A 20,683-nucleotide genomic window follows, 5' to 3' on the forward strand; every position below is an offset into this window, starting at 1 on the left:
TGAAGAGTAATGAATCAGAATGGCATGTATCACCAGCAGAGAACTTCTATTTGCTGGATTCAGAAACATAACTCAGTAATCATAGCCTTGGACAGGCTATGAGGCAGCAGGTTAGAGATATCAGAAAATCCTGCAGTGGCGGGGGGGGGAGGGGTAGTTGCCAGGTTAATGACACATAATCAATAATTTGTTCCAGTTTTCAAGATGTTGGTGAATTCTGACAAGCTTTATAATACCTTCAAAGTTTCGCTGTGTGGTTTCTGTTTTCTCAATCTTGCAGACTATTATTTGAAGTGTTAGTGTTGGTATCGGGGAAAGAGAGAGAAAGAATAGCTTCAAGCGGTGGTTGCAAAGTGAATTAGCCTCAAAGGGAGTAAATAAGAGAGGCATGTTGAGCAGGTTTTACATGAAACCCTTGAAGGAAATTGGAACACTTCATTGGGCAGCTTCTTCCATTGCCAAACTGCTTAGATAATCTAGGGAATTATTCCTAGTGCTTAACCTGCTAGCTTTCTTCTCAGTTGATTTAGAATACAGTAATTGCTGCTGTCATCATCTACAGAAACATATGTGGTTGTGCCCTGGAGTTGCAGCCTAGAGTAGGCAACTTTTCAAACTGAAACTGTATATGAAACAGTGAGAAGGAAGGGCTTTCACTCACCTGCTGTGAGTAAAGGTCTGCTCTTGAAACCGCGTTACATTTTCTCCTAATCCACAATAGACAGGCATGTTCAAACAAAAGCATTAGAGCATTCAGAATGGAAAAGTTCTTGTCTGCACAGGTAAGTTTGCTAAAGGTGTAGTCAGTGTCCTTCTGGGCTAGATCCAAGCCTTCATCTTTTAAAACAAACATTCAAGCACATATATAGCAGTTCAGCCAGGAGATCAACACAGCCTTGTCCTATCCACTTGCGTCTGTTCATGCTCAGGGGATGTTGGTGAATGGAGAATGTTTATATAGTATCTAGATAAAAATATGAGGAAGTGTTGCTGTGACTACTTGGGCAATAGAATATTGATGTGCAAATGTTGCACGCACACAGGCCAGTGCATAGATAAGAGCTTTTCAGATATCTTATTGCGAAGTGCAACTCCTACCTTGGTAAGGGCTTTTTTGAAAACATCACCTCTAAATCAGCACTAAATTGCTTTCCTTTATAGAACTGTTTTATTGTATCACGTATGCTGATAATTAGGTTAGCAGAAACTGGCCTGAGATCTAACAGATCACTTTGCAAATGGTGGAAGTTTTAATTAATAATAAACTAGTAAACTGGATTGACTACAGGTCTTTTGGTGAATGTTTCTGATTCTATTGCATAACTTTCTAAAACTTCCCTTTAGAAATTTTTTGGGGTAATATTGACTTTAATCGTTGAAACTATTCTGAATATAGAACTGTAAACCATTACTTTGATTACTTTATGGGTAGGTTTATGCATCCCACTTTTTAAGGATTAGAAATTTCTTCCGTTTTTCTGTGATTAACGTTCACAGCTCTCTTTAATGCATTTATGCAATCACAGATTCTTCTTAATTGTCAATAAATTCATCTCTTTTACCATTTGGGAAGGTGTGTGTGTGTGTGTGTGCGCGCGTGTGTGCATGCAAATGTTAACCATGGACGGATTACAGATTAGATTATGAATACCGTTTGTTTATTTTATACCGAATAACTTGGAAACATGGCGAAAGTCATTATTTTTCCTGTTTAAAATGTTTTCGTTTGCATCATTTTGGAGTGTCAGAGTAATGTTTAGTCTTATTATATGTTTTCTATGTTGAAATGGCATTAGATTATTGATAAAGAATAAGGTATTTTATATATATTTAAACTGGACATATGAAATCATCAAAAGTATACAGTACAGTGTCTGTAGATGCATCTTGCATGCACAAATATTTGGTGGAGAAGCAGATGGTAGCTCCTATATTAGGAACAGTGTAGCATGGAGACAATGAACTCTGCTTTTGTCACCATGCGGTTCACAGGTGCCTGCTGTGTTTGTCTGTGATGCACAAAGAGCGTAACATCAGGCTTGTAGTGCAGCATTTGCCTTTATCTACATCATTTGCAGTGATGTTTCTTTTTACTTCATGTGTTTTTATCTGATTTTTTTCTGCCCTCATTGCAGACGCATGGCTTGTGTCTGCTTATCTTAGATTATTCTGGTACAGCTGGGTCATTCTAGGCAATATGGTTTGCTTTAGTCATCCTGGAATCTGTCCTTTTTTTAAAAAAAAAAAACTTCATTACTATTTGTCATGAGCTCGATGTTGTTGCGAACCCACTTTGAATGCTTCTTCAGAAAAGATGCACTAAAACTTGACTTTTTAAAAAATGCTTGTAAAAATAGTGCTGAAGTTATTTTTGTACTATTATGTGAAACAAAGTGACTCTTCTAATGAGTATGTGGATTGTGCAATCTCACTGACTTTAAATAAGGAGGGGGAGGAATAGGAGGACCTTTAGAATTGGGTCTGGAAATGTGCCGAGGGCCTGCAAGGTATCAGGGGCACAACAAACTCAGTCCAGTCTACATGTTTTTGAAGTTCATTTTTTAGATCATTTGTTGTTTATATAGCACCCTCAGTTTACATAGTACTTAACCGAAGTTACTCAATAATATAAGTAAAAACAAAAAACAGAACCACCCAAGTCCTTGTGAAGGAGCTTTTAAAGTCTGTAAACCGAAACAACAGTTGTAATTCATTAATGTTTAGTTGTTTTTTAATGGTTTTTAGTGATCCTTGTTTTTATTTGTAAGCTGCTGTAAGTCCCATCAGGGGAAAGGTGCAGTATATATATATATATGGTAAAGGACCCCTGGACGGTTAAGTCCAGTCAAAGACAACTATGGGGTTGCGGCGCTCATCTCACTTTCAGGCCGAGGGAGCCGGCGTTTGTCCACAGGCAGCTGTGTCTTCAAGGTGCAGGACCAAACTGGCGACATATTCACACACTGACCTTTCCTGCTGCCAGATCGGTAGTGTTGGTTGCTACTGGCAGCAGTGCCTAATAGTATACACTCCTTGCCAGCCTGGAAATGGACAGGAAGAGTTGGACTCCATGGCCTGAAAGCACTCACAGCATCTTCCAGCTAGTGGCTCCTGAATGCACACACCTGCCCATCTAGCCAAGCCATTGGTGAAGGCAGAAGGGGGTTTCATAGGCAAGGAGAGACTGTCAAGTCAACTACAATTTTCGATTTTCCAGCAAGGTCAGCCCAACTTTTTTTTACCCCCACAAATAATTCATGGGGTTCACTATCAGCTCTGGGCCTAGATAACTTGAGATAAATGTAATTAGGAACATTTATGACAGGTGGAGCTCATTGGCTACTTGGGGGTGGCATTTTTCCGTGGCATGGAAGATGAGCAGGGAGGGAGGCTGATGTTTTTGCGCCCTGTTGCATGTGGACTTCTGATCTGTTCCAAGAATGCTCCTCTTGTGTTCTCCCCCCCCCCCCAAGAACAGACAAGTGTGAAAGATACTGCTTTCATAGTCAACAATCATGTCTTTGCATCTTGCATTTGTTTTGCTTCTGTCACAAGACATTTTGCAGCCTGAAAACTCCCCACCTTGCTAGGGTAAATGTTTTAAGAATTACCTTTGTGCCATGCAGATAACATCTATTTCCTTCTTCGCATGTTTCACCCTTCTACATGCCTCATTTTTCTACGCATGTGCACTGCCTACACATAGCTGTTCAAGCATACAACTGCATGTTTCTGTCTCATGTGGTGGGGTGGGTGTGACTTTGTGATGTGGCAGATTTATTTAGCTTGTTTGTTCACAGGGTGAGTTCAAAAGCTTTGGAATGATGCTTTATTGACTTCCCTTATCTGACTTTGGCTGTTTACTGACATAGGAACCACTCCCCAAAAATGTAGGTTTTCTACTTACCCATTGTTCTGTAAGCAAAAGCAGTCCCATTGTGAGATTAAACATTCTATTAAACTTTTTTTTAAGGGGAAATTATTATGGTCAGGTTACTTTCAGAGGCCAGTGTAAGACAGACTATTGTAAAGCCTTAAGTGTTAAATGAGTGTCAATGTGTTAAATGAGGCCAGGTAATGATTACTGGAATGAGAGTAGGAGTATTGCATGTATACCAGACTGTTATTATTTTCATCATGTTGGTGAGTATGAAAATGTAATTGAAAATAAATATAATAAAAGACCAAAAACCAAAAAATCTCTATTATCAGGGAGGTAATATTAAATGATTCAGGGCATAGCAGGGCCATCTTTAGCATATGCAGCACTGGGGTGCAAAATTTCACCCAGTGCCCCCAATTTGGGGGGGGGCAACTCAAAACTGTAGAGCTTTTTTAAAAGGGGCAGCTCAGACTTGTTGAGGTTTTGAGAAGGGGGACAACAAATACCACTAACATGAAAAAGTAAAACAGCTGCAATACCTCCATCTTTCCATTTTTGCAATCATGCTAAAATGAAAGATACCACTATTACAAAATGACAGCTGATCCATATAGAGCATAGCACAGATCCATACACAAGGGTCTTACATTGCACATTTAGACAGCTAAGGATAATTCCTAGTAACAGAATTGTTTTCAAACCCCTCAAACTCCCATTACCCCTGGCCATTGGCCATGTTTGCTTGGGCTGATGGGAGTTGTAGTTCAGCAGTATCTGGAGGGCCAAATGTACCCTAGCCCTGGTCTGGAACATTTGCTGTGTCTAATTAAATTTCAGCTAAATTTAGGTCCTTATTCAAAATGGTCATTGAAGTAGAGCAACTAGCTTCTTGTAGGCTGTACTAATTAGGCACTGCAAATTACTATTGTTTGATCAGTTTCTATATAATTGTATAGTCGTTGTTTAGTCGTTTAGTCATTGTTGTTGTTTAGTCGTTTAGTCATGTCTGACTCTTCCTGACCCCATGAACCAGCGCACGCCAGGCCCTCCTGTCTTCCACTGCCTCCCATAGTTTGGTCAAACTCATGCTGGTCGCTTCAAGAACACTGTCCCACCATCTCGTCCTCTGTCGTCCCCTTCTCCTTGCGCCCTCCATCTTTCCCAACATCAGGGTCTTTTCCAGGGAGTCTTCTTATGAGGTGGCCAAAGTCTTGGAGCCTCAGCTTCAGGATCTGTCCTTCCAGTGAGCACTCAGGGCTGATTTCCTTCAGAATTGATAGGTTTGATCTTCTTGCAGTCCATGGGACTCTCAAGTCTAGACAGTACTGTTACTCAATTTCTTAAGTGCTCATGTGAATGAACTTGAATTTTTATTTCTAAATTCATAGTACTCTCTCTTTTTTGTACATGCCAATGAAATCTGTATTTTTCCTATGTCCACTGCTGGAATTTCAAAAACTTTGCATCAGTAATACATATTTGTTTTCATTTTTTGCTTAACCCTTTATATTTGTGTAGTGGACTCCAACAACTGATGAAGAGCAGGCCAAATTTCACCAAACATGGCAGGAGAAATAAGGAGGCTCTCGCGCACGCTGCTGGACTGTCAGAAGAATGATGAACTGTGTGGTAAGAATGAAAACGACTTTCTCTCTTTTAGTGCACTCTACATCTGGGAAGATCGCGCATGCTGAGCTGCAGCAAATCAATAGTTTATAGAAAATGTTTTCTGGCTTAGTTGGACAATTCTATCAGCCTTCCTTAATCAAAACGATCTTGCAAGATGGGCCTTTGATGTGATCCAGCTGGGCTCTTCTTAACGTTCTTACGTGTTCTCATCTTCTTATGCGCTAGCCTGCGTTGTGTCTTCCCTTTCAGCTTAGCTCAATATGTACAACCAAGTAGAATGTGTAACGGTAATTTGTTTATTTTAAACAATATATTCATAAGCAATGCCCTTGGCAAACCAATAATAATAGCTACCTTCAAGAAGAGCAACAGAGAGATGCTCCCTGGCCCTTTCCACAAGTCAAAAATCATACATGGCTATGCATAACAAAGAAGTACTATAATTTTGTGGTTTCCCACTAATTATGTACTGAAGTCTAAAGTCAGTAAACCCCAAAGCAATTCTGGTGGATTGGGACCCTGGGGAGTCAGGGCATGTGGCTTCCAGAAAACGGAATATGGAATAAATTAAATGTCATTTTATTTAATGGCCCTTCCACCATTTCTAAAAGATCACAAGCTTTTGAGCTGAAAATTATCTTTAGGCACAGGTCTTTACAGCAAGTAAGCGTTTTGTTTTCAACATGTTCAAGGTCAAGATGTTCACAAGTTATCGTGACTATGCTGCAGTCTGAGAAGCCAGAATAATCTTAACTTGATAGATCGTTTGGCCTGTCATTTCTGTCCTTGTGAGAGATGCTTTTGTTGCAGAGAGCGAGAGAACAGCTTGAATAACTCTTGCGCTGCACACCTGCTTGCGATGAGCCAGATGAACACCAGCTATTATAACTTTATTATCATTTGCTGTTTCCATTGACAGTTGTACGAGAGAATCAGACTGAAGTAATCATTGTACCAGTCCTCTTGATAGGGGTATTTGTCATTATCTTAAGTGTCATCCTTTGGCTCCATTACCAGAGCATGAAGGCAAAGCAGCAGGATTCTCCAGAGTCCAGAGAAGAAGGTAAGGACAGCTGTCAAAATTGCCAGGTGCCAGGAAAAGAAACTTGGAGGGATAGTCATGATGGCTGTATGCCACTTCCAGGATCGTGTGCTGTGCTCCTCTGATTACCAGTTGCTGGGAAACAACTAGACAGTACTTTCTCTGAAGACCTTGAGGTGACTAAGGTCTTGAATTTTCAAGTCATACCCTAAGACCTGACACACCCCTACAGATCTGAGAACATGCCACCTTCATACTTAGAGTCCTGTTCATGTAGCAGTTCTGCCTCAACATAGCTTCCATAACTCTCTTCCACCATGATGTTAATCTAGAACAGGCTTCCTGAACCTCGGCCCTCCAGATGTTTTTGGCCTACAACTCCCATGATCCCTAGCTAGCAGGACCAATGGTCAGGGGTGATGGGGATTGTAGTCTCAAAACATCTGGAGCGCTGAGTGATTCGGAAGCCTGATCTAGAATGCATCGGAATCACCAGCTGGGTATGTGGTGGTAGTTCCATTGCCGCATGCCATGCATTATTTGGGGGCATTCTTTAAACAACGATTTTCTATTGATAAATAAAGAGAGCCAATGTTTTATATTGGCTATTTGTGTTGCAAGAACATCTGTCTTTTTGAAATCCTGTTTTAAGATATTTCCCAGAACAGAGGGTTGGAGAGTACATGGCTAAAACTAAAATGTAAGGGGTGGCAGGTGGGAAATGCCTACTCTGTGTTTCACCACAAGTTTCACATTTGCCAACAGGTCATGTCCCAGTACCAGAAAAGAAGAAAAGCCCAGGGAAAACGGTCAGCATATCAGAACATACTACCATCCAATTAAATGAGACAACCAGGAGTTCCTTGCTTAAAACTGCAGCCTTAACCTTCAAGGAGCTGGAGATTCCACATGAGAGAATATCCTGGGAGTCACTGAAGTTTATAAGAAATGGCAGCTTTGGGGGAATCTACAGAGCAGAGCTGAAGACCAGCAACCCTGAGAAAACGCAGTCAGTCTTATTGAAGGCCTTGAAAGGTAATGTGAATGCCATCCAGCTTCATCCAGCCCTGGAAATTTTAACTTTTCATTTATTTGTGTGCCTCTGTCTTATTGTGGGAGCTTTGCACTGAACTGGCAAGACCCGTCTACTCTAGACAAAGAAGTAACATTGGTGCTTTGATAGTGTAGAATCCATACCTTCTGTTCAGTCCTGCATCTGCAGCTGCATAGAACACTGCAAAACACTCTGCAGGGATGTCCAACAGGTCGATCGCAATCTACTGGTAGATCCCTGCAATGTTTTGGTAGATCGCGGTCGATCTCTGACTCCCTTTTCTCTGCATTGGTAAATCTGACTCCTGCCTCGCCCCCTCGCCCCACACTCCATTGTTGTTCAAACTCAGGAAGGCAAGACGGAGCTCCCTCTGTGTGGCTGTTTTCATCCATAGCTATGTTTTTGTGAGTGATTTAACCCCAACTTCCCTTGTCTCCCTCCCCCAAGAACAGAACTCCTCCTCCACAAAAAAGCTCAAGAACTTCAAGCTGAATGTCCCCACAAAACTGGTCTTTCCTCCTCCCCAAAAATGCTGAACAAGTTTGAGCTGAACCCCTAAAAAAACAGGGGTAGATCACTGCCAGATTTTAATTCTGAAAGTAGATCACAGTCTCTTGGGAGTTGGCCACCACTGCAGAGGGTTTAACATACGTGATGTGGTGTTTAGCTATGCTGTTCTGCAAAGGCTCTTTGTGTGTGTGTGTGTGTGTGTGTGTGTGTGTGTGTGTGTGTGTGTGTCTTGCTGTTGCAAGCTGTTTTAATTTCCATCCAGGCTCCGAGACCAGTGCTAGAGCCTCTGAAGAGTTGTCTCTTCAGTTCTAGCACAAAAATGGTTCCTACACTTTTGTGTATGAGACCTAGCTGGGGGGGGGGGTGGAATTTAGAAGCAAGAAGAAAATGAGAATCCATCTGTTTTCTGCTTCTCGGTGGAGCTTAAGATAATAGCGCTGCTCTGGTCAAGATGCCTGAGAGATTTTAGGTGTTAACATCTGCTAAAACAACTCAATTCTGGCAGAACATCAGAACATTCTGGGGCCTCTCTGAACCAGAGTAAGCTTTCCTTTCTTTCTTTCTTCTTAGCTTCCCAAAGGAGAATCATTAAGAGCATGGGTAGGAAAACTAAGGCCCAGGGGCCGGATCTGGCCCAATCGCCTTTGAAATCCGGCCCTCGGACGGTCCAGTAATCAGCATGTTTTTGAGCAGAATGTGTCCTTTTATTTAAAAAGCATCTCTGGATTATTTGTGGAGCATAGGAATTCGTTCATTTTAATTTTTTTCCAAAATATAGTCCACCGTCCGCCCCCCAAGGTTTGAGGGACAGTGGACTGGCCCCCTGCTGAAAAGGTTTGCTGACCCCCTGATTAAGAGAGTCATACCAGCATCTCTCACTCATTTTTAACTTCCCTTTCAGAGTCTGCCAGCTCCTATGAGATTAAAGATTTCATGGAAAGGATTAAGTTTTATCAGTTTCTTGGCAATCACGAAAACATCGTTAAGTTAATCGGGTGTTGTGTGCACCAGATGCCGCTTTACATGATATTGGAGGATGCTTCCAATGGAAATCTTCTGAACTTCCTTTGGACCTGCCGCAGGGTAAGTCTGAAGAAAGGCTGTGCCTAGCTAGATCTGATCGGTCTCCAATATATTGTAATATAGTAAGTACAGGTGAATTGTTGCCATAGGAGTTCATGACCAGAGAGTCTTCTGGAAGTGGGCATGTCTTTCTTCTCCCCTTCCCTGGCTGGATATGATATCACCAAGGTGTGTGTATATGTTTAAAAGAGAGCAATAGACAGGTGAATCTATGAAACACACAGGAGATTTGACTTGCTCTCTGTGAGTACTGAGGAACCTTAATGGCAGAACAGGATCCACTGGAGATGCTGTGAACTTTTCATCTTGAGCTTAGCCTCTATAGATGTGTAAGTAAGTGTGGCATCACAGTTATATTCAGTCCAAGGAAAGCACCCCAAGGGATGGTTACCAGATGTCGCCGTTTCCCGGGGACAGTCCCCGGATTTACAAATCAGTCCCTGTACAAAATCCATTGAAGTTGAAAAGTGTCCCCGGATTCATTGAAAAAAATCTGGTAACCTTACCCCCAAGGTACAATCTGGAACCCTAAAAGTTCTCACTGTTCAGAAACTGTGGTGCAACTAACAATAATAAGTAACTACCTAACTATAAAGAGGGACGTGTGTGGCGCTACGGGTTAAACCACAGAGCCTAGGGCTTGCCAATCAGAAGGTCGGCCCTTCAAATCCCCGCAGGGGTCCCTTTATCTTTACCTAACTATAAGGACCATGGGAATAGATATGTAGTGGTACAGTAAACAATTGAGCTAAAATCTATGCAACCAATACCTGGAGTGGATGCGTGCAAAAATTAGTATATTTTAAAGCTACCATTCTGCTGAGGATCTGGGAACGTTATACTGTAGCTGGGAGTGCAATAACTATAGCAATTTGGGGAATGTGACACTTTCTGGTTAAGAAGGAGGAGTACAGAAACAGTTTGGAGTTGTAGGTTGTACTGTACTTAGAACTTTAGACACCCATCTGTTTCCAGGTGCACTCCTGTTCATGTGTGGCTACCAGTCGCTCCCTTTTCCCTGGGTGCCCTCCTAGTCCATCTCCAGTTTAGGGTCATCCATCTTCTCTGCTGCTCTCTCAGGCCTGTCTGAGCACCTTCCCTCCAGGTGCCTTCTGACATGAAAGACACTACTGCCCCTTTTCCAAAGGAAACAGTCTGGTAGCATTGTCCCTCCCATCTCACTACCTGGGGAAGTAGCGAGTGTATATCAAACCTCCTGTTTCTGTCTTGCTAGGATGTGGTGACCATGGACGGATTGCCACTTGATCTTACAGAGAAACAGGTCTATAAAATTGGACAACAAATTGCGTCGGCTCTGGTAAGTTTATTAATTAAGCCCAGCCCCACCCACAACTGGCTTCCTTCAGAGAATGAGAGTAACACCCACACTAGGTAATTTGTTTGGTTCACAGGAGACATAAAATGTCTACCAAATGGACTATGCATTGGCTAAACTTACCAGAAGAATAAGAAATCAAGACGACAAACTTTTTATTAAGGAATGGAAATCGTTTCTTGAATATTTGCAAATAAATTGTAAACAAATTAAGACATTAGCAGTATTATTGTAAACACTTGCAGTTTCTAAAACATATATGAAATAGATGAGGAAAAAAATAAATAGTTAATTGGGATATGCAGAAGAAAAGAAAAAGAGGGTAAATTCATGGAACTGCTGGAAGAGGGGAAGGGAAGTCAGGGTTTGATATGTGAGAATAGTTTATTTTTGTTGTTGTTGAAATGTTTATTTGTAATAAATGAAAATTATAAACTTAATAAAATAAAATGTCTACTAAAGTCTTTGAAGCTTGGACCCACACTTGCCGATGTAACCATGATAGGGGAGGCTGCAACTTCGTGGCAGAGCGTATGATCTGCGTGCAAAGTTTCTAGGTTCAGTACCTGGCATGTCTGGGAAGGGCTGAGAAAGACACATTTCTGTCTCCTAAAGAGGCACCGACAGGAGGAGACAGTGCTGAGCAGATGGACCATCGGTCCAAGGAGATTCCTATATTCCTAACACAACTGGGAGAAAACCTCTGGGGGCTGCTGCATTGCAAAGGATAAATACTGTATGAAACAATTTCATGCCTACAGCTAGGAAAATACAGCCTTGCAAGAGATAAATACTGTATGAAACTAGGAAAATACTAACCAAACCTTCTCCCCACCCCAAGATAACTGATTTCCTGTTGTAAAACCTAATTTGATTGTGTGTGCTGAATATCTGATAGGACTTGCCAAATCTAGATGTAAGTGTTGGTGCATACTTCATGTTAAAACAGGGAGAGGTGCTCTCAATGTAGCAGCTGACAACATATCATTTCTAAATTTTCCAGGATTTTCTTCAGGGGAAGAAACTATTTCATGGCGATGTGGCAGCCAGGAATGTCCTGATTGGCAATGCATTTACTGTGAAGCTCTGCAGACTGGGACTGGCATACAGAGGCCACACCTGCGGTCCCAGCTCCATCGCACAAACCGTTCCACTCAAGTGGCAGGCTCCAGAGCGACTGATGAAGAAACCACCCAACATCAAGGCAGACATGTACGGTCCATTCAGATATCTCATAAGCTAGGATTGTTGGTCAAAGGCCTGCCAGAGTACGCCTGCCTATTTTTCAACAGATGTAGGCGTATTTCCAGCTGGTAATTTGAGTGCTTCAGCCCAAGCTATAATATTGGGTTACTCAACTGCACTGTTGGCTGTTAGTATGGTCAGTTCTTTTTGCTACACAGCCACCCCTCCAGAGACTCAAGGCTGAAACAAATCAGTTGTTTATTGATACCCATTGCTTCCTTCAGAGAATAATATTTTCTTCATCATTAAATTAATATCAGGAACTTTGAAGAAAGACATAGTAACCTAAAGGAAAATGCAATACACTAACGTAACACATAGAAAATAACACAGATTGAAAATGGCATAAGCTTAATATTACGAGTGTACTGAGAAAGCAATCAATCAGATTAATTAGAATAAGAATGCTTGGTACTTCCCATGCTAATTGAATTGAACATTTGGCTTGTTTCTGTTCACCTAGTTTGCAAAATGGCTTTATAAACTTCTTAGCATTTTGGAATAAAGTTCCATTATCCAACCAGTGCCATAGTTTAAGGATGCTGTTATCTTCAGCCAAAAGTGAGAGCGTCTGAAGGTGAGAAGGTGTTTGAGTGAACGAATAAGTGTACGAATGATTGAACAAATTAAATTCTGAATGTCCTCTTACATTGATCAGTGACTGGAATAGAGTTTTTAAACCTTTTCCATCACTTACATAGGTGCAACTTGACACAAGTCACTTTGACACACTCCAGCAAAACAACCCAATAATGTTATGATGCCACTTCTTCTATGCTACTGCTGTTCTCTTTAAGATTTTATTAGGTATGATATTTTCGTTACCCATATCATCAGGTCCTCATCACTCAGGATGCCAGGGTCTCACATTGGCTATCGCTGTGGTTCAGCAACAGCTCCTCCTAGCTTGCAGAGAGTTGAACTTTTCCAATGCACACCCATCAGGACTACCCGGGTGCTTGCTGAAGTTGGTGGCTCCTTGAATTTGGTAGGGCCCAGACTAACCTTAAGGTACCGTATTTTTAGCTCTATAGGACGCACCTTGTGTCTTGCTCTCCCGGCTTCAGCAAAAGGAACCCGAAGCCTTTGGAGCGCAGCGCGAGGTCCCGCTGCACTCCAAAGGCTTCAGGCGGCTATCCCTGAAGCCTGAAGAGCAAGAGGCTTCAGCAAAAGCAACGCGTTGCCTCCGGAGCGTGGAGGGAGCGCTTTGGAGGCTTCGCATTGCTATCGCTGAAGCCAAGGAGCCTGCATTCGCTCCATAGGACGCACACACATCTCCCCTTAATTTTTGGAGGGGGAAAGTGCGTCCTACGGAGCGAAAAATACGGTACTTTTCCTGCAGCTCTCAGTGGAAGGTATGAAGTGACCGCGTCTGTTAACCCTTTTCGTTTTTCTCTTTTGCTTTTGTCGTTTTGTTTTATGGCAGATGGTCCTTTGGAATCTTACTATATGAGATGATCACATTAGGTAAGTAGAGGAAAGCAATCCTGAGAAGAGGCTGCAATCCTAATCATGTTTACTTTAAAAAATGTGCTTGAGTAATTGTGCTAGATAAGAGCGTGAGGTCCTCTGGTCAAAGCTACAATTGGGTTTTTAGTTTAAGCAGGCTTTGGAAGTGGATAGCTCGATGGCAGAGCATGATGCTCTTAACCTCAGGGTCATGAGGCCACAGTGGCGTAGCGTGGGTTGTCAGCACCCGGGGCAAGGCAAATAATTTGCGCCCCCTAACCCGTGGATTTGCGCCCCCTAACCCTAACCCCCAGATGTTGCACCCGGTGCGGCCGGCCCCCCTGCACCCCCCACGCTACGCCACTGTGAGGCCACCTTGGTCAAAAGATTCCTGCACTGCAGGGGGTTAGACTAGATAGCCCTCGTGGCCCCTTCAAACCGTATGATTCTGTGTCAAGCATGGTCAAATTAAAACACCCCACACAAAACCTTACTTCAATTTGCATTTCGTCTTAGCTGCTTCCAACAAAAACAAAAAACACATAAGAGAGCCCACCTCATGTCTCACCTGGATTTAAATGAATGTTTTCATTTAATTAGTGTAAAAACTCTCGTGGGTTTTCATTTTGTTTTGCCACCCAGGAGCGCCCCCATTTCCAGAGGTTCCCCCGTCTGATATCTTGCAACACCTTCAGAGGCAGCACACTATGAAGAGGCCTTCCAGCTGTCAGCCAGCCATGTAAGATTGCTCCGCTTCCCATCTTATAATGCCTTTTATTCTAAATTATTACCTCGTTTCCTAAAGGATCGACCCACCACAGATCATTCTGTTTCCTTCCTGCTATCTGCAAGAAGCACCTTTGCACCTGAGCCAGCATTTGAAAAATGTTGAACCTTTATGAACAAAAGTATACAGCTGTGGTTTACATGTGACTAAATCAGGAGGGTTGCATCCCTTAGCTCCATATGCCAGGAAACAGACCAAGCCTATGAAGGCTCACCTGGAAGTAAATCCCACTGAGTTGCAATGAATAAGCCCCAATGAATGTAGTGGGACTTACCGTATTTTTCGCTCTATAGGATGCACCAGACAACAAGCCGCACCTAGTTTTTTGAGGAGGAAAACAAGAAAAAAAATATTCTGAATCTCAGAAGCCAGAACAGCAAGAGGGATCGCTGCGCAGTGAAAGCAGCAATCCCTCTTGCTGTTCTGGCTTCTGGGATAGCTGCGCAGCCTGCATTCACTCCATGAGATGCAAACATATTTCCCCTTACTTTTTAGGAGGGGGAAAAGTGAGTCTTATAGAGCAAAAAATACGGTACTTTCATCCCTATAGGGCTCATCCAGATTTGCCCTGCTGCTTCCCCTCCCCCCCGGAAACTCAATCTTTACTGCTGAATCAGAGCAAACGTCAATAGGGTTTTCTCCAGATTGGTGTTTGCTCCGATTTATCGCTAAAGAGCGGGTTTTCCAGGGGACAGTGCCAGAGCAAGGGCAAACCTGCTCAGACCCATTCCTAAAAGGTGTGGGGCAAGCAGGCAAGTGCTCAGAGCTGCGCTTTCGAGGCATGGGGCAAGCAGAAGTGTGGATGGGCAGCAAAAGCCGATGTGGCCACTATTGTAAGCTGTTTTCCTCTCCTCAGTTTAACCCCTCCCTTGCCATTGATTTGATTTATTACGGCCATTGGCCCATATCTAAAACAATACATCAAACTTTATCCATAAACAATACAATTTAAACAGTTCCAAGTTAAAACACCCATATAAAACCAATTTTACTTGAATTAAGTAAACACTATACACAATAAGCTCCCTCTATGTCAACCGCAATTCAAATCCCTCAGATTTTGGGGGATATGCATCTTAGTTCTGGCACTTATTGATGGTTCTTAAGTTTGGCTAAGCTGTCACAGTCATACAGTGATCCATTTCTCCTCTTATGAAATAAGACATTAATCAGGTATCTAGCGACTGCAAGGGATCTACTTGAGTCTTCGTCGTTTAATAAGTATATTATTTGGGCTTCCTGAGGTCTGTCAGCAATTCTCGATAAATATGGGGCCAGAAACCTGGACCGTGAGGCCGAATGTAAATGACAACAGAAGATTATATGATATAATGATTCTATAGATCCACTTTTACAGTCACAAAGGAGTGAGATCTGTACGTTGGAGAGTCTGTTACCCAACACATTTGATGGGAAAACCCCTCCCTTGCCAAATATCATTGCTTTGATACCCGCCCCCCGAAAAAAATTCTAGAAGGGGGCAGTCGGGATAAGTGTAGTGAGGGGGAATAGAATGCTGATCCTTTCCCCCCCACACACATATTAATCTATATATCCTGCGCTCACACACTTGAGGCTGAGGAGGAAAGAGGGACTTCTCACTTAGTCTGAAGTCTGGAAGTCAAGTTGCCACTCAACTTCCATCTTAATGCAGAAGAGCAGAGATTGGGTGCTACTAAATCACCCATCTGCTGAAGCATGTGAGTGAACACAGAGATGTTCCAGTAATTTTGATTTAAAGAAATTTCTGCATATTTATGATATAAAACAAATTCTCACAGTATTTTGCCCTATGAGAGTAAGGTCAAGCATTTGCCATTTGAAAAATTGCATTGCTGAAACTAGCCACTCTTATTTTGAAGTGAAAGCAGGCTTGGGCCCATAGTCTAGAAGAGATGGGGGGAACCTTTGGCCTTCCAAATGTTGCTAAACTATAGCATCCATCATCCCTGACCCTGCTTGCTGTGGATGATGAGAGTTGTAGTTCAACAACATCCAGAAGGCCAAAGGTTCTCCACAACTGATCCAGAACATGCTCCCAATCCAGATTAGAGGACCACCCCAGTTATTTGCTGAAGATCTCCTCCTCCGTGGTTGCTATTTGCCCTAGTCAGAGGTAGGGTCCCATCTCCCCACCACCACCAAAAAAATAGCTCCTTTACGTACAAATAGTAATGTAGGGTTTTTTGGTGGCAAGAAATAGGTGCAAGGCTCTCAACTGCCCCCCTTAAAATAAATGTAGTTAGTTTTAGCACACCTTTTTTTTAGGGGGGGGAATAAATAACGGGCTGTGTGATTTGGCCCTGCAGTCTACATTCTGCCTGTTACTTTGGGTCATATACCTCTCAAATAAAAGGCTTCCTGAAAACTAATTTCACGAGGCAAAACAACAGTAAACATGAGGCAAAAGCAATTGTCTAGAGCACTTTATGCATGGTTTTCTGCCTGCAAGTGCATATGTTCCTTACGCTATATTTTATTATAAACATGTCACAGTTTGTTACAGAAGGCTCCCAAGGGAGCCAAGCTACAAAGTATACAGAATGAGATGGAGTAGAAGAACGTATTATGCACTTCAGAATGGCGTGCAAGATCATTTTGAATATTTCCTCACATCGAAAACTCCCTGCATGAAATGGATTCTAGTCAATAAAAGCTTATCCCATAATGCATTTGTTAGTCTTTAAGGTGCTGTAAGATCCTTTGTTATTTCTTTCTACACGTGGTAACCTAGCATATAAGGGAGATACGCTAGATTTCTTGACATAGGGGGCTGTCTCTAGGTGTGTCCCTTGGCTCACAAAAGGCTCTTTGTTCCAGGGGAGGCATCCAAGAACAGAAAGGAGAGGTGGTTTTCATGTTATTGCAAAGGGTCCCCTAAATTAAAAAAAACTTTCCATGACTGGAGGGACACGATTGTGATATAATCCTGGGAGTTTAGAAAATATGTAGCTATCCACCTACAATCCAAAATGGTACAGACCAAAAGCTGTCATTTCTCTCTGCCATTTTGTGATGAAAGATGCCTTACTATGCATTGCACTGTGAGATGAACCGCTGCCCTCTCTTTGACAGGGATAGCATTGCATATTCAGGTGCCCTTACCACCCCTCGAGGGACATGGGTGGCACTGTGGGTTAAACCACAGAGCCTAGGGCTTGCCGATCAGAAGGTCGGTGGTTCGAATCCCCACGACAGGGTGAGCTCCTGTTGCTCGGTCCCTGCTCCTGCCAACCTAGCAGTTCGAAAGCACGTCAAAGTGCAAGTAGATAAATAGGTACCACTCCGGCGGGAAGGTAAACGGCGTTTCTGTGCGCTGCTCTGGTTTGCCAGTTAGCGGCTCAGTCATTCTGGCCACATGACCTGGAAGTTGTACGCCAGCTCCCTCGGCCAATAAAGCGAGATGAGCGCTGCAACCCCAGAGTCGGCCACGACTGGACCTAACAGTCTGGGGTCCCTTTACCTTTAGCACCCCTCGACTGGCTAGGAAGAATAGACACAACACAGTTTAATTGGGTCAAATAAGGCCACAACTGTTTACAGGTGTAAGAGGTTCGTCATAGGCATTGAGCACAACCATTGGCTTCCAACCCACCTGCCAGGAGCATGGGAGTCCTATGGCTCACATCAATAGGGAGACCCCAGTGGGGATCTCCGCTTTGAGGGGTGCTGTGGTCCACCTGGGCATATGGACAGGAGCAATTCCTCCCAGGTCGCTTTAATGATATTTTGGAGGGGCAGGCAGAGACTACAACCTCCCCTCCATTCAAGACTAAGGTTTACCCACTACTATAAAATAGGTAAAAAAGGGTAAAGGATCCCTGGATGGTTAAGTCCAGTCAACTATGGGGTTGCAGCGCTCATCTCGCTTTCAGGCTGAGGGAGCCGGCAGCTTTCCGGGTCATGTGGCCAGCATGACTAAACCTCTTCTGGCGCAATGGAACACCATGACGGTTAACCAGAGTGCACGGGAACACCATTTACTTTCCCGCCACAGCGGTACCTATTTATCTACTTGCACTGGTGTGCTTTCGAACTGCTAGGTTGGCAGGAGCAGGGACTGAGCAACGGGAGCTCACGCAGTCATTGCAGGGATTCGAACCACCGACTTTCTGATCAGCAAGCCCAAGAGGCTCAGTGGTTTAGACCACAGCGCCACCAGCTATGACTGCTATAAAATATGCAGCCCTCCACTTACAATCCAAAATGTCACAGACCAGAAACTGTCTGCTCACCCTGCCACCTCATTCTGCAAGATGCATAAGGATAGGTGCACAGGTCAAATCCGTGAGATGAACCACTACGCTTTCTTTGACAGGTATAGCATTATGGTGGCCTGCTGGCGCTGGACTCCAACAGATCGCCCTTCCCCCACTGAGCTGATCAGGAGGCTGCAAACGGGAATCAAGACCAGCAATGACCAGGCTGTTCTGCAAATTCCGGAGCTGGTGGTGCCTGAGCTCTATGCCGCTGTAGCTGGGATTGACTTGAGAGATCTTGCCACCGACTACACCGTGCTCTAAAAAGGTGCCTTTTCATAATGTGCAGAAGGCAGACTCTGCGAAATGGTAGCTTCTGAAGACTCATCAAGAAAGGAAATGGCATCATTTCAGTTCACCATGGAAGAAATGAAGGAGAAAATGAATCTGGGTGTTAGGAAGCCTTGCTGTAAGAGGTGTGCATTGTGATATTGTGTGCATTTTATTGTAAGCATCTCCAACTGACTTCAATGGGTGACCCGTACAACTGTTCATAGAACTGTAACTTTAGTAGTAGATGAAGAATTGATAGTTCCCCTGGAAACGGCTTCGACTGGCCGGCAAAACCAGGTGAAGGTAGCCTGTGTGGCTGACCAGGAAAGCCCCAAAGGGCATAGCTGATTGGTGGCTTTCTCTTCTGGTGTTAATCTGCTGGCCCTATGAGCCTAAAGTGGTTTGATCTCCATCAGCTTTTCCCAACCTGGTTGCCCTACCTAGGGGGACAGTGGGGGTGGGTCACCCCGGGTGTCACCACTGAGGTGACAAAATGGTGGGTGATACTCACCGCGGGGCCTGCAGCACGCCCAAGCTGTGTGTCTCTCCTGGCAGTGACGCGGTGGCTTGGGTGCCTGCAGGCTCCGCACTACCCCAAAACAGTCCGCCTGTCGCCTCCCCCTCAGCTGTAGGGTAGCTGGATAGAAGGAGGCAGGCAGACTCCTCGGACGCCCCGTGGAGCGTCCTGCCCCGGCTGGCCCCACTCTGCGGGCGGCTGGCCCCACCCCTGGGCGCAGGGCACGCATGCCGCCCCAGACACCCAATTGGCGTGCTCCGCCGCTGCCTACCTACAAATGTTTTGAGCTGGCTGGAACTAATGGAAGTTGTAGTCCAAAATTTCTGGAGGACATTATGTAGGGGAAGGCTGGCTGCAAGTCTGTTTGTTATGCTGTGGCAGTTGTGGCATTCAGACCTTCCCACGAGGAATGCATTTGTCAAGGAAGAGAGAGCGACCTGGGAGAGGGACTGATGCTCCTCTCAAGCCAGACGACAGCAGGTGACGTGAAGAAGACCATTCTGGGCACCACAGTTCAAGAAGGACACTGACAAACTGGAACGTGTCCAGAGGAGGGCAACCAAAATGGTCAAAGGCCTGGAAACGATGCCTTATGAGGAACGGCTAATGGAGCTGGGCATGTTTAGCCTGGAGAAGAGGAGGTTAAGGGGTGATATGATAGCCATGTTCAAATATATAAAAGGATGTCACATAGAGGAGGGAGAAAGGTTGTTTTCTGCTGCTCCAGAGAAGCGGACACGGAGCAATGGATCCAAACTACAAGAAAGAAGATTCCACCTAAACATTGGGAAGAACTTCCTGACAGTAAGAGCTGTTTGACAGTGGAATTTGCTGCCAAGGAGTGTGGTGGAGTCTCCTTCTTTGGAGGTCTTTAAGCAGAGGCTTGACAACCATGTGTCAGGAGTGCTCTGATGGTGTTTCCTGCTTGGCAGGGGGTTGGACTCGATGGCCCTTGTCGTCTCTTCCAACTATGATTCTATGATTCTAAGGGCTTTGCCACAGTGCACACTGGAGATATGCACAGTCACTTAGAATAGTTCCTGCTTTATTAGACAGAAACAAAGAATTAAAAGGAGGCTGTTTTAAAAAGCTTTCTAAACGTTTTGTATGTGTGTGCATGCATGATGTGGGAGAGCTTTCAGCTACAGGTGCACCTATTCAGTTTGTGGCGCAAAATGAACCTGAGAGTAAACTGCTCTGTAGCTCAAACTACAAGTGAAGGGTGTGAAAGAGAGAGAATGTGCTGCACAGAGAGGCGACACATCCAAAGATCTATTCTCTGCAAAATTATCACACAGAGAGAGCCTCCATGCTTGTGGCAGTATAACTCAGACTGCATTATAAGAGAGTTGAGGGCGGGGGGAAGCGCAAAATGAATTTACATCACAATAAGCCTAAGCTAGGAAACACCTGCCAAAATTACTTGTGAAGGGCTAGCAATAATGAGCAGAATTATCTGGCTGAATCTGGGTATCTGGTTGAACATGGTACTCTGCAAATTAATAAGTACTTGTCAGTGAGGATGGGGAGAATAAGGACAGGGACATGAGGAGAATATTTCTTTTTAATGCTGTCGATGTGCCATGCCATTCAGCTGAAAACATGGAAATTACGGG

General features: G+C 43.8%; 2 protein-coding genes across 5 annotated transcripts in view; one reads left to right on the forward strand and one right to left on the reverse strand.

Moving 5' to 3' along the window:
- The window catches only part of SYCE3 (synaptonemal complex central element protein 3), a 13,149-nt gene extending 12,236 nt beyond the window's left edge, over positions 1 to 913 (reverse strand). The window contains exon 1 of the mRNA XM_081894935.1: positions 662 to 913. Within this exon, the coding sequence (XP_081751061.1) occupies positions 662 to 853 (192 nt within the window). The 5' untranslated portion in view covers positions 854 to 913. The remainder of the gene's footprint in view (positions 1 to 661) is intronic.
- STYK1 (serine/threonine/tyrosine kinase 1) overlaps positions 1 to 19,558 on the forward strand; it is a 21,320-nt gene extending 1,762 nt beyond the window's left edge. The window contains exons 1-10 of one of the 4 annotated variants that reach the window (XM_081894506.1): positions 996 to 1,102; positions 5,402 to 5,512; positions 6,432 to 6,575; positions 7,320 to 7,589; positions 9,020 to 9,201; positions 10,436 to 10,519; positions 11,541 to 11,749; positions 13,209 to 13,249; positions 13,874 to 13,970; positions 18,337 to 19,558. In XM_081894506.1, the coding sequence (XP_081750632.1) occupies positions 5,446 to 5,512; positions 6,432 to 6,575; positions 7,320 to 7,589; positions 9,020 to 9,201; positions 10,436 to 10,519; positions 11,541 to 11,749; positions 13,209 to 13,249; positions 13,874 to 13,970; positions 18,337 to 18,541 (1,299 nt within the window). In that variant the 5' untranslated portion in view covers positions 996 to 1,102; positions 5,402 to 5,445 and the 3' untranslated portion in view covers positions 18,542 to 19,558. Of the gene's footprint in view, positions 1 to 995; positions 1,103 to 5,401; positions 5,513 to 6,431; positions 6,576 to 7,319; positions 7,590 to 9,019; positions 9,202 to 10,435; positions 10,520 to 11,540; positions 11,750 to 13,208; positions 13,250 to 13,873; positions 13,971 to 18,336 lie in introns of those variants that run through there. The other 3 variants (XM_081894507.1, XM_081894509.1, XM_081894508.1) reach the window with 3 other exon arrangements.
- Positions 19,559 to 20,683: the final 1,125 nt, after the last annotated feature.

Source organism: Podarcis melisellensis (genome assembly GCF_964234715.1).
Source record: "Podarcis melisellensis genome assembly, chromosome: 17".
Taxonomy (NCBI): domain Eukaryota; kingdom Metazoa; phylum Chordata; class Lepidosauria; order Squamata; family Lacertidae; genus Podarcis; species Podarcis melisellensis.